Source organism: Salvelinus namaycush, chromosome 19 (genome assembly GCF_016432855.1).
Source record: "Salvelinus namaycush isolate Seneca chromosome 19, SaNama_1.0, whole genome shotgun sequence".
Taxonomy (NCBI): domain Eukaryota; kingdom Metazoa; phylum Chordata; class Actinopteri; order Salmoniformes; family Salmonidae; genus Salvelinus; species Salvelinus namaycush.
In genome coordinates, this window is record NC_052325.1 from 6,113,429 (window position 1) to 6,126,869 (window position 13,441).

General features: G+C 43.7%; 1 protein-coding gene across 1 annotated transcript; it reads right to left on the bottom strand.

Annotated features, from left to right (window-relative positions):
* Positions 1-5,820: 5,820 nt before the first annotated feature.
* Positions 5,821-12,999, bottom strand: LOC120064102 (glycerol kinase-like). The gene is made up of 6 exons (XM_039014455.1): positions 12,890-12,999; positions 12,687-12,747; positions 12,536-12,602; positions 11,769-11,915; positions 11,395-11,481; positions 5,821-5,913 (listed from the first exon to the last, which is right to left on the bottom strand). The coding sequence occupies exons 1-5, from the start codon at positions 12,907-12,909 to the stop codon at positions 11,456-11,458; spliced, it is 321 nt and encodes a 106-aa protein (XP_038870383.1). The 5' UTR covers positions 12,910-12,999; the 3' UTR covers positions 5,821-5,913; positions 11,395-11,455.
* Between the last annotated feature and the right edge of the window lie 442 nt (positions 13,000-13,441).

Consider the following 13,441-nt stretch of genomic DNA (forward strand, 5'->3'; position numbering starts at 1 on the left):
CCTCTTGTGAACCCTCCAAACCCTAAACAGTCCACACACAGATCGTGAGTATCTTTCAGATAAATGCTATAAACACATGACTGGGATCCTGATCTCGACCCCGAATCCGGCTTAGTCATCGTCTTTGTCGTTTTCTTGCACCAGCAAATTGAAGAATAACTAATTGTTTGTGATTAGAAAATGTATAAGAACAAGTACAAACTTCAGCACACAACATCCAGTGGGTAAGCACTCTGCCAATAAGGGAAAGGTTAGTTAGCACAACATAAAACAGTCTCACTTTCCAATTGTTTGATTTAGTAGCGTGAATCATTCCTGTTCACACCCAAGAGAAGAGCGGAATAATTGAAGGAATGATTCAGAGTTTATGAAAGCAATAAGGCACCTCAGGGGTTTGTGATATATGGCTAATATACCACGGCTAAGGGTTGTATCCAGGGACTCTGCGTTGAGTCGTAAATTAGAACAGCCCTTAGCCGTGGTATATTGGCCATATACCTCACTCTCTCATGCATCATTAAATATACCTCACTCTCTCATGCCTTATTACTTTAATATACCTCACTCTCTCAGGCCTTATTACTTAAATATACCTCACTCTCTCAGGCTTCTACTATTTACCAATTACAGTATAATCATGATAAATCAGCAATAGGCTTATTGTTGTCCATCTCGCTTTGAGTCCCACAATCACACCAGAGTGATTTAATACTTCCAACCCCTTTATTTTTGAGCTACATACTTTTTAATTGGATGTGTCTATTCCTTCTTCATCTGCAGATACCATCCATTAACCGGTGTGATTTATGGGGGCTGAGATAGAGAGGTGTTTGCTTGACAAGGGTGGATCCCCGAAAACGGTTCTCCTCACAACAAAACGTCTGTAATGTCCGACCAGTTTGAGCTACAGACTATTATGAACCCAATATGAAAAGCTGAGACACAAACACACACATGTAAGTTACACGAGTCGTTAGAAAGTGAGGGTTTCTTCTACATAGAAGACCATAGGAAATCCCAGGTCATAGTGTCTATAATACTGTAAGGGTTTCTTCTACATAGAAGACCATAGGAAATCCCAGGTCATAGTGTCTATAATACTGTAAGGGTTCTTCTACATAGAAGACCATAGTAAATCCCAGGACATAGTGTCTATAATACTGTAAGGGGTTCTTCTACATAGAAGACCATAGTAAATCCCAGGACATAGTGTCTATAATACTGTAAGGGGTTCTTCTACATAGAAGACCATAGTAAATCCCAGGACATAGTGTCTATAATACTGTAAGGGCTTCTTCTACATAGAAGATCATAGTAAATCCCAGGACATAGTGTCTATAATACTGTAAGGGGTTCTTCTACATAGAAGACCATAGTAAATCCCAGGACATAGTGTCTATAATACTGTAATAAGATCACATAGTTGCTGTCAAAATCTCCAAACTCCACACAGTTGTCACTGACGAGTTGGATATTCATTTCCCACTGAGCAAACGATTTCTGGACTAAATATAAGAGCATGTAGATGAATGAAACAGCGGCGGTCAGTGATATTTATGAGCATGGCCTTATTTCTATTACAGCATATTGGATGACTGTCATTCATATTCCATTCACCCAGTTTAATATAACATTGATACGTTTAGGCTACTACATGATACTACTAACATGAGGTTGCTACAACCTAGCCTATGAATGAAAGTTTACAACGTAGGTGCACAGGTCGAGAGACAAATTTGAGTAATCAAGGTGACAGACAGTGACACGTTCAATACCATCTTGCACACTCTGGCCTGCATCTAGCTGATCTAGGGTGTAATCATTAGTCCAACAGTTGCAAACAAGATTTTCTATTGGACAATTTCAAGTATGTTAATCCCCGTTTTAGAAATGTTTTTCAACAGAATCGGGGGAATGAATACACCTCTGATCACATGCAAACACATAACAAACAGCATGATCATTTTGTTTCTTGTAGAATTCCTTCTCACATCTATGCGCTCTAATCCTCTCACGTTTTCCCTTCGCTTGTGGACTTCAGTGCACAACACATCAGCTGTGTGTGACCAGAAGAAAAATACCTTTCCAAACCAAACCTTCATTTCATAACCACTAACCGCTACACACAGCCTGCATCATTGTCACCATATTAGCTAACGTCATAGCTAGACAACATAGCTACTAGAAATGATGCATTAGTAAACCAGCTACAATCATCCAGTACAGTGTACAGTCAGCAAGCAGTTAAGCAGTTAAAAGTTTACCTTGGACGAGTTCCAGTGTTGGATAGCCATGGCCAGCTAGCTAATATAGCATTCCTCACTGTTTTAGCCGGAGGTTTGAGTAGGTTAATCTAGCTAGTTGCATTCGAAAGTTTTAAAAAATGCAACTAAATATTGCTCTCTCTCTCTCTCTCTTTCGTATCTCCTTCATTTTGAATTTGTTAAAAACTGTTAATCTATTGTCTTTCTCTCTCTTTGTGTTCATTACTCACCACATTTTATACACTGTAGTGCTAGCTAGTTGTAGCTTATGCTTTTAGTACCAGATTCATTCTCTGATCCTTTGATTGGGTGGACAAAATGTCAGTTCATGGTGCAAGAGCTCTGATAGGTTGGAGGAGAAAGGAGATATTATTGGGACGTACCCAAAATTGAGAACAATCGCATTAGCCAGGAGAAGTACTTGAAGGTGATGAAAGAGAGGATGGAGAAGAAGAGGAAGCAACAGCAGCAGGAGTTCAACAGGACCCTGGACCGCATGATGCAGGAGCAGAAAGATCTCATGGAGAAGGGCCATGAGGAGAAGGCTGACCTATTGAGACAACAGATCGAGGAGATTAAGAAGAATAATCAATTGGAAAGGGATGCCAATACCCAGAATCAGAAGGCTCTGCTGGTTGAATGTAAAAAGGTGAAAAGCTCAAAAGCTCCTAAACACTTGTGATCCACTCCACTTTGAATGCCTGACTATGAAAAGCCAACTGATATTGAATCTTGAAGCGTTTGTCCTCTATTGCCATCGTAGTTTTTATCTGGTTATCTATGAAAATGTTAACGTCTTGAAAAACGATCTGGCGTTAATGGCCACATGAGCCTGGTTCCTCTCTAGGTTTCTTCCTAGGTTCCTGCCTTGTAGGGAGTTTTTGCTAGCCACTATGCTTCTGCCTCTGCATTGCTTGCTCTTTATGGTTTTAGGCTGGGTATCTGTAAATCACTTTGTGACAGCTGCTGATGTAAAAGGGCTTTATGAAATAAATAAAGTTGACTGTGCCTTTAAACAGCTCTGAAAATTCCCGAAAATATTGTCATGGCTTTAGTAGCTTCTGATAGGCTAATTGACATCATTTGAGTCAATTGGAGGTGTACCTGTGGATGTGTTTCGAGGCCTACCTTGAAGGAAAATCAAAGGAAATCAGCCAAGACCTAGGAATAAGAAATTGTAGACCTCCACAAGTCTGGTTAATCCTTGGGAGCAATTTCCAAACGCCTGAAGGTACCACGTTCATCTGTACAAACAATAATACGTAAGTATAAACACCATGGGACCACGCAGCCGCCATACCGCTTAGGAAGGAGAAGCATCCTGTCTCCTAGAGATGAACGTACTTTGTTTTGCGAAAAGTGCAAATCAATCCCAGAACAACAGCAAAGGACCTTGTGAAGAAGCTGGAGGAAATAGGTACAAAAGTATCTATATCCACAGTAAAACGAGTCCTATATCGACATAACCCGAAAGGCCGCTAAGCAAGGAAGAAGCCACTGCTCCAAAATCGCCATAAAATAGCCAGTCTACGGTTTGCAACTGCACATGGGGACAAAGATCGTACTTATTGGAGAAATTTCCTTTGGTCTGATGAAACAAAAATCTAACTGTTTGGCCATAATAACCATCGTTATGTTTCGAGGAAAAAGGGGGGAGGCTTGCAAGCCGAAGAACACCATCCCACCCGTTAAGCACGGGTGTGGCAGCATCATGTTGTGGGGGTGCTTTGCTGCAGGAGGGACTGGTGCACTTCACAAAACAGATGGCATCATGAGGAAAGGAAAATGATTTGGTATATTGAAGCAACATCTCAAGACATCAGTCAGGAAGTTAAAGCTTGGTCGCAAATTGGTCTTCCAAATGTACAACGACCCAAAGCATACTTCCAAAGTTGTGGCAAAATGGCTTAAGGACAAAAAAGTCAAGGTATTGGAGTGGCCATCACAAAGCCCTGACCTTAATCCCATAGAAAATGTGTGGGCAGAACTGAAAAAGCGTGTGCGCGCAAGGAGGCCTACAAACCTGACTCAGTTACACCAGCTCTGTCAGGAGGAATGGGCCAAAATTCACCCAACTTATTGTGGGAAGCTTGTGGAAGGCTACCCGAAACGTTTGACCCAAATGAAACAATTTAAAGGCAATGCTACCAAATACTAATTGAGTGTATGTAAACTTCTGACCCACTGGGAATGTGATGAAAGAAATAAAAGCTGAAATAAATCATTCTCTCTACTATTATTCTGACATTTCACATTCTTAAAATAAAGTAGTGATCCTAACTGACCTAAAACGGGGAATTTTTACTAGGAGTAAATGTCAGGAATTGTGAAAAACTGAGTTTAAATGTTTTTGGCCTAGGTGTATGTAAACTTCCGACTTCAACTGTAAATGTAGGTAGAGTTAATTGAAGTGACTATGCATAGATGACAACAGAGAGTGGCAGTGGTGTGGAGAGGGGAGGGGGTAATGTGAATAGGTTTAAGTCCCTCACCCTCGTACACGGGGCTCCCAGTAGGGGACGTACGGCCCAGAGAAGGCAGGAACAACAATTTATATTTAACCATTATTAAACTAGGCAAGTCAGTTAAGAAGTAATTATTTTTTACAATGACGGCCTAATCCGGCCAAACCCTAACCCGGACGACACTGGGCCAATTGTGCGGCGGTTGTGATATAGCTTGGAAACGAACTGAGATGCAGTGCCTTGGACCGCTGAGCCACTCGGGAGGCCGAGTAACATCCATAGAACGAGCCCACATCAACTGAAGGGGGCAGGGAGAGAGGGAAACGGGGGGAGACGAGAGAGAGCGAAGTGGGGGTGAGAGAAGAGAGAGCGAGGTGGGGGGAGAACAGAGAGTGAAGTGAGGGGAGAAGAGAGAGAGAAGTGGGGGGAGAACAGAGAGTGAAGTGAGGGGAGAACAGAGAGAGAAGTGGGGGGAGAAGAGAGAGAAGTGGGGAGAGAAGTGGGGGAGAAGAGAGAGAGAGAAGTGGGGGGAGAAGAGAGAGAGAGTGGGAGAGAGAGGGAGAGGGAAATAAAAATAGGGAGAGAGAGGGAGAGGGAAAGAAAAAGAGAGAGGGAGAGGGAAAGAAAAAGAGAGGGAGAGGGAAAGAAAAAGAGAGAGGGAGAGAAAAAGAGAGAGAGGGAGAGAGGGAGAGGGAAAGGAAAAGAGAGAGGGGGAGAAGAGAGAGAGAGAAGTGGGGGAGAAGAGAGAGAGAGAAGTGGGGGAGAAGGGAGAAAGAAGTGGGGGGAGAAGAGAGAGAGGGGGAGAGAAAGGGAGAGGGAAAGAAAAATAGGGAGAGAGAGGGAGAGGGAAAGAAAAAGAGGGAGAGGGAAAGAAAAAGAGAGAGGGAGAGAAAAAGAGCGAGAGAGAGAGAGAGAGAGAGAGAGAGAGAGATGTGTATGAGGAGGGTCTTTAGTAAATATTCATCATAGAATTATGTTACACTGCTAATGGCTGCCAGTCACCCATTATACCATTGAGTTGAATAGGGAGGCCCATTTTATGGATTACATTTCCATGATACTATACACCTTCTAGATGTCTGGTGTGTTGCAGAGCAGAGCTCACCGATCTCTGAGGAGGACTGGATGATTCCCAGGTTATCTTCCAGCCAGCGCACCACCGCCCCAGCTATGGACACCGACCCCTGGAATAGACCAATCGCAGGTCAGCGCCAGGAGAGGGGAGCCAATCAGAGCATGGCACATACACATACTGCAAGGCTTCATTTGATAGGGGCCATAATATGACTAGTGTAATATAACTGTAGACGTACACCTCGAGAGCGTAGCAGGCCGGTGTGTCCTTCCCCAGTTTGTAGGAGTGACACAATGACAACCTAAACCATCACTTCCTGTTCCAGAGAGAGACAGTGTGCAAGGGCACATGCCCAACCATACCAACCAACTACACCACAGCCACACCTAACTGTAAACCCATAGCAACACCTAACCGGGAACCCATAGCAACACCTAACCATGAACACAACTAGCTGTACTAATGTTACCCCAACAGGCCACAGCCTTGTTACCCCAACAGGCCACAGCCTTGTTATCCCAACAGGCCACAGAGGAACCTCCGAGATGGGAATCCCTGAGATGGGAGCCCCTGAAGATGGGAGCCCCTGAGATGGGAGCCCCTGAGATGGGAGCCCCTGAGATGGGAGCCCCTGACATGGGAGCCCCTGAAGATGGGAGCCCCTGAGATGGGAGCCCCTGAGATGGGAGCCCCTGAGATGGGAGCCCCTGAAGATGGGAGCCCCTGAAGATGGGAGCCCCTGAAGATGGGAGCCCCTGAGATGGGAGCCCCTGAGATGGGAGCCCCTGAAGATGGGAGCCCCTGAGATGGGAGCCCCTGAGATGGGAGCCCCTGAGATGGGAGCCCCTGAGATGGGAGCCCCTGAAGATGGGAGCCCCTGAAGATGGGAGCCCCTGAAGATGGGAGCCCCTGAAGATGGGAGCCCCTGAGATGGGAGCCCCTGAGATGGGAGCCCCTGAGATGGGAGCCCCTGAGATGGGAGCCCCTGAAGATGGGAGCCCCTGAGATGGGAGCCCCTGAAGATGGGAGCCCCTGAGATGGGAGCCCCTGCCAGTGAGTCATAATTCTACAGAATGGACATAAAGAGAGAGGCATGATGAGAGTAAGACAAAAAGTTACTGATCCAGACCTGAGTCAAATCTCAACAAATTCCATCTCCTACTTCAATCCCATTTAAATATTTTCCCTTTAAAAGTCCTCAATCAAATCAGATATCCTTGTCATTGAGAACTAATAGCAGTGGTTGGGCATGTGCCCTAGCACACTGTCTCTCCCTGGGACAGGAAGTGATGGCCACCCAGACCATACTAAAATGTAAACCACACCCCTACAGGGCAAATAGCTGTTACCCATCCTGCTGTGTTCCGGTCGAATTGGACTGATTTACAAGTTTTCTCTCTGAAAAATGTAGTTCATTTAATCTGATTGTCAAGAGGTTCCATGACTTTGTCCACACAGGGCATCTGAAGACACAAAATACATTTTGATGATTTTCATTACATTTTGGGTGTTTTATTTAACTTTTGTACACTTGTGGTGTTCCCGGTCAAAAATGACCGGTCATTAGAAATGAATGGGTGAGACTACAATTAGTGTATAAAATTGAGTTCAGGCACATGTCCATTCATCAGATGGACACACGTTCTCTCCCAGACCCCCACATGCATGTGTGTTTGAGCGCACACACACACACACACACACACACACACACACACACACACACACACACACACACACACACACACCTCACTCCCCTTCATGGCTTCCATGGCAGCCCCCACAGGAACCTTTCCCCAATAGAATCTTTCCCCCACAGGAACCACACCAATGGCAACATTGTTTCAAAAATATATAGAACTTTTCTAGCAGCTCTGGTATATAAAGCTTTGAGGCTTTGCTCACAATTCATTCTGTGGCAGCACAATGACCAAACAATATACTGTATGTAAACACGACTCCAACACCATCATTAAGTATGCTGACCACACATCAGTGGTAGGCTTGATCACTGGCAACGATGAGCAGCCTATAGGGAGGAAGTCAGAGACCTGGCAGTGTGGTTCCAGGACAAGAACCTCGCCCTCAACATGAGCAAGACAAAGGAGCTGATCGTGGACTACAGGAAAAGGCAGGCCGAACAGGCCCCCATTAAAATCGACAGGGCTGTAATGGAGCGGGTTGAGAGTTTCAAGATCCTTGGTGTCCTTATCACCAACGAACTATCATGGTCCAAACACACCAAGACAGTCGTGAAGAGGGCACGACAACACCTTTTCCCCCTCAGGAAACTGAATAGATTTGGCATGGGTCCCCAGATCCTTCAAAAGTTCTACAGCTGCACCATCGAGGGCATCCTGACCGGTTGTATCACCGCCTGGAATGGCAACTGCTCGGCATCTGAACGTAAGGCGCTATAGAGGGTAGTGCGTACGTCACTGGGACATCATTGGGGCCAAGCTTCCTGCCATCCAGGACCTATATAATAGGCAGTGTCAGAGGAAAGCACTAAAAATTGTCAGGGACTCCAGTCACCCAAGTCATAGACTGTTTTCTCTCATACTGCACTGCGAGCGGTACCGGAGCGCAAAGTCGAGGACCAAAAGGCTCCTTAACTTAAGGATCGCGTTCCGTCAACGGGACAGTTGTAAATCATTTACAGTTGTAAATATCAAGATGGCAGATTTTAGAGTAACAACAAATGTCGGTACATAGAAGTGTCTTATATCAGCTGAAAGCGTAAATTCTGGTTAATATAACTACACTGTCCAATTTATCGTAGCTAATACTGTGAAAAAATGCCATACTATTGTTTGAGGAGAGCTCCTAACTACAAAACGTTTTTCAATGCGATAGGTTTGATAAATTCACCTCTGAAGGTGAAATGTGTACTTACATTCTGAAATCATGCTCTGATTTATCATCCAAAGGGTACCAGAGACCACATGAAGTGTCGTTTTGTTAGATAAAATCATTTTTCATATCCTAAAAAGGTCCATATAGCACGCACGATCGATTTTGTATTTCCACTCGTTCAATTTGCAAAGAAAGGAATCTGTGAAAATCTCACCCTAAACATTGTGTGAACGAGTCAAATCACATTTATACCTATTCCTCAGAGATCCTAGAAGGTAACAAGACTTCACAATTTCATTAGGGGTGTACTATACCCTATAGGACACCATATTTGGTCAGAGAGCTACGCCTTCATAGTGCGCCGATGATGCGGGTGGCCATCACATGAACAACTGTATCTTTGTCAAATAAGCACCAATCAGGGTCAAACAAAGCTAGCTAGATAGCCAATGAGCTGGGCTTTACGGGAGTATCTGGAAACCATATATATGTCGTAAAATGTAGCTTCTAACCTTGTACGACAGCATGCCTTTTCATTTGTACATAAATTATAAGGATATTCAGAGTTATGAAGTTATGGAAACTGGTTGTTATGCAAGTTTTAACTTATTACATGGCTTCCAATACTTGGAAAGCTAAATCAAAGTCCAAGTATACAGATTTGACAATATTCTTAAAAAAAAAAAATGGAATAAGAATGCGAATGTCTCCTTCACGATTTGCCCAAATGTACCTGGGGACTTCACACTAAAAGTGTTGAGGATCAGTCATTCTCCAAGTTATTAATTTGAAACGTTGCTCATACACTGCTTCCATCGTGTGGACAATATCCGAATTACAGCCAGAGTGTTGGCGTTAACAGTGACCTTTCTCTTGCATTTCAAAGATTGTGATGGTTTTGTCTTTGTATTTTCTTCTCCCAGAGCTATTGTGTTATATTCTCCTACATTCAATTCACATTTCCAAAAACGTCAAAGTGTTTCCTTTGAAATGATACCAAGAATATGCATAATCTTGCTTCAGGGCCTGAGCTACAGACAGTTAGATTTGGGTATGTCATTTGGGAGAACATTGAAAAAAAGGGGGCTATCCCTAAGAAGTGTCTACACCCAAGCCATAAGACTGCTGAACAATTAATGAAATGGCCACTGGACTATTTACATTGACCCCCTCCCTTTTGTACACTGCTGCTACTCACTTTTTATTACCTATGCACAGTCACTTCACCCCTACCTACATGTACAAAATACCTCTATCCTGTACCCCCTCACATTGACTCAGTACCGGTACCACTGTATATAGCCTCGTTATTGTAATGTGTTAATTTTTTATTTATTTTTTACTTTTGTTTATTTGGTAAATATTTTCTTAACTCTTCTTGAACTGCACTGTTTAAGGGCTTGTAAGTAAGAATTTCACTGTAAGGTCTACACGTGTTGTATTCGGCGCATGTGACAAATAAAGTTGGATTTGATTTTATAAATGGCAGCTAGCATGCTAAATGGCAGCTAGCATGCTAAATGGCAGCTAGCATACAAAAGGGCAGCTAGCATACTAAATGGCAGCTAGCATGCTAAATGGCAGCTAGCATACTAAATGGCAGCTAGCATTCTAAATGGCAGCTAGCATACTAAATGGCAGCTAGCATGCTAAATGGCAGCTAGCATACTAAATGGCAGCTAGCATGCTAGCTGCACCTATAGACTTCCAGTCATTGCTTCCAGGGCTTAGTTGCCAAAATGCTGAACTATCCCTTCAAAACATTCAAAGTAAAACCAGGCATGAAGAATGATTCTCTTGTCCTCCATCACAGTTCAGTCACACAGTCTATCTACATTTACATTTACATTTAAGTCATTTAGCAGACGCTCTTATCCAGAGCGACTTACAAATTGGTGCATTCACCTTATGACATCCAGTGGAACAGCCACTTTACAATAGTGCATCTAAATCTTTTAAGGGGGGAGGGGGGTGAGAAGGATTACTTTATCTAGTTCCACCAATCACACTACATAGCATTTCTTCAATGATTAGTTCACAGTAGGGATTTTGTCCATGGGACTAAGAGGAAGGGGATGTGTACAGAAATGCTGCATACAGAGAGGAGGCCATGTCAATACTTGGCATCATCCTGGAGAATAGGAATAGTCTCAGGGAGAAGGCAAAATACAGCATGCCCAAACAACCATCACATGTAGGTGCTATGTGGACCTGTGGAGGGGTGGGTGTTACATTATGTATGTTCCCCCTTCAATTCAATATTCATTACAATGCTACCTTAGTTCCTAGTGACTAGCGGTGGCCTGTGTGATTAGAGGGAGACGAGGGTGACAGGTTTAGATGACAGCATAGAGATGGTAATAACATTGGTTTATTTAAATCATAATCTTTAAGTCATGGAAATGATCAACATAGGCAGTTAAGGTCTGTGTTGATGGTTTGGCTATGGTAGTTTTACAGTGGAGAAGCATCTCACTCAAGACACACAAACATAAACCACATGGCATCCAGACCCTAGAGGTCAGTTGACATGGAGAGAGGGGTGGGAGGGATACCCCAGGATCCTCCAATCCCCCTCGGTCCCAACACTGCAGTTATAGAGGACATAGAAAGAGACCCGGGTATCATGGTCAGACTATACCATGTATACTATACATAATGGTGCAGCATAGACCACAACAAAGGAGATGGGTAACGCAGTTACAAACAGGCTGTGATCTTATTGGTCAATACTCACCGTTCCCATTGCTGATAGGCTCCGTGGTCTCCCAGTTCAAGGCCCTCTGGACGGCCTTCTATCAGCGTGTGTTTAGGAACTCTCTCTCTACAGGAGAAAAAGAGACAGTTTCATCCTGACTGATCATTGGATCATCCTGTCCTCATGAATACTATGCAATTAGTGGCACCTGTATTGTTTTGTAATGTATACATTTAACCACCAGATGGCAGTCTGAGGTAAATATTGACAAGGCATCTCATGGTCAGGACTAATGACAGGGTTGGGGTCAAATCAGTCAATTGAGGACGTGGATTGAAATGAAATGAATTAATGAATTTTCTCATGGAAAAACAACAAGGTTTTAAATTCATGGTCTGATGCTGCTCTCTCACCCTCAGGGTTGATCTGGGTTTGATATTTCTCAGTACAGATGGTTGTGAGGTCACCAGGGGCCAGGCTCCAGACACTGGCCCCCTCTGCTACTCCAGCTACCATGGCTGAACCCAGTGCAGGAACACATATGACTTGAAAATCCAATACTGCACTCCCTCAGGAGTAGATAGAGGTTCATGTTAGAATGTACTCTGTGTTATTGTGCTTTCAGAATGTACTCTGTGTATTTGTGTGCTTTCAGAATGTACTCTGTGTGTTTGTGTGCTTTCAGAATGTACTCTGTGTGTGTCTGCTTTCAGAATGAACTCTGTGTGTCTGCTTTCAGAATGTACTCAGTGTCTGTGTGCTTTCAGAATGTACTCTGAGTGCATCTGCTTTAAGAATGTACTCTGTGTCTGTCTGCTTTCAGAATGTACTCTGTGTCTGTGTGCTTTCAGAATGAACTCTGTGTGTGTCTGCTTTCAGAATGTATTCTGTGTCTGTGTGCTTTCAGAATGTACTCTGAGTGCGTCTGCTTTTAGAATGTACTCTGAGTGTGTCTGCTTTTAGAGTCATGTTTTCCTGTGTAGAGTGACGTCAATGTGCCTGTGTGTCCTTGGGAGTGGACTTACAAATGTGTCTATTTGAGTCAAAGTTCATGTTAGAGTTTACTGTGTGTGTGTGTGTGTGTGTGTGTGTGTGTGTGTGTGTGTGTGTGTGTGTGTGTGTGTGTGTGTGTGTGTGTGTGTGTGTGTGTGTGTGTGTGTGCATGTGTACGTGTACCTACCCATGCCTCTCTCCACCTGGAGCTGGCTCAGAGGAACCCCATAGTCCTGGTTCATGGCATCCAGGATCTGGACAATTATCCATCCATTAGTTAATATCAGAGTGCTATCTGATGTGTGTGATGGTGTCTGAATGAAATGAAAAGCCTTTACCTCTAGTCTGATAACAGACAGCTTCCAGCTCAGCAGGAACCAGGTGAGATGTGTTAGTGGACTGAGTCAGTCCACAGATGATACCGTCAGAATGAGAGAGGGAAAGAGAGAAGGAGAAAGGGATGAAATCAAGCTGAAAACATATATACAGGCATCTCTGTTGAACTAGAGGTCAGAATACATGCACGTTAAATTAAACACACCTCAAATACAGTGACGTCATATGAAACCTTGTTGGGCTCTGAAAAACAGTTTGAAAAACTAAACGGACAACTAGCTCAAACCAAGTTTATTCACTCACTGGATCCAACAGCTGCCAAGACAAAAACATGTTCCCACCAGCAGCAGTATTTATACCCCCTTTAGGTGGAGTCTCCTCCGTTTGTCTAAACATGACATTTTTTGTTGCTACTGTAGGCAGGAAGTTAAGTGACGTGTGAAATAAAACTGTTCCTTCTGCCTTCATGTGACCTGACCTCGGCCCACGTTCCTCACTAATCCACAGCTATCCACCCGTATCAACCACGTGATTGCCTTTTCCCTTACTTAGTCATTTTCCAGGCCCATACTTCTTTTCCACCCTCCATTGACCCCATAATATACATTCCTCCTACATACAAACATTACATTTTGGTGTTTCAAATTACAACCCAACAACCTAAAGAAATGTGTCCGCAGATTGAGGTAGTTTAAAAGGTTGACGTCACTCAACCTCGTGCACTGGGCTCCCAGTAGAGGGAGTACAGCCCAGAGAA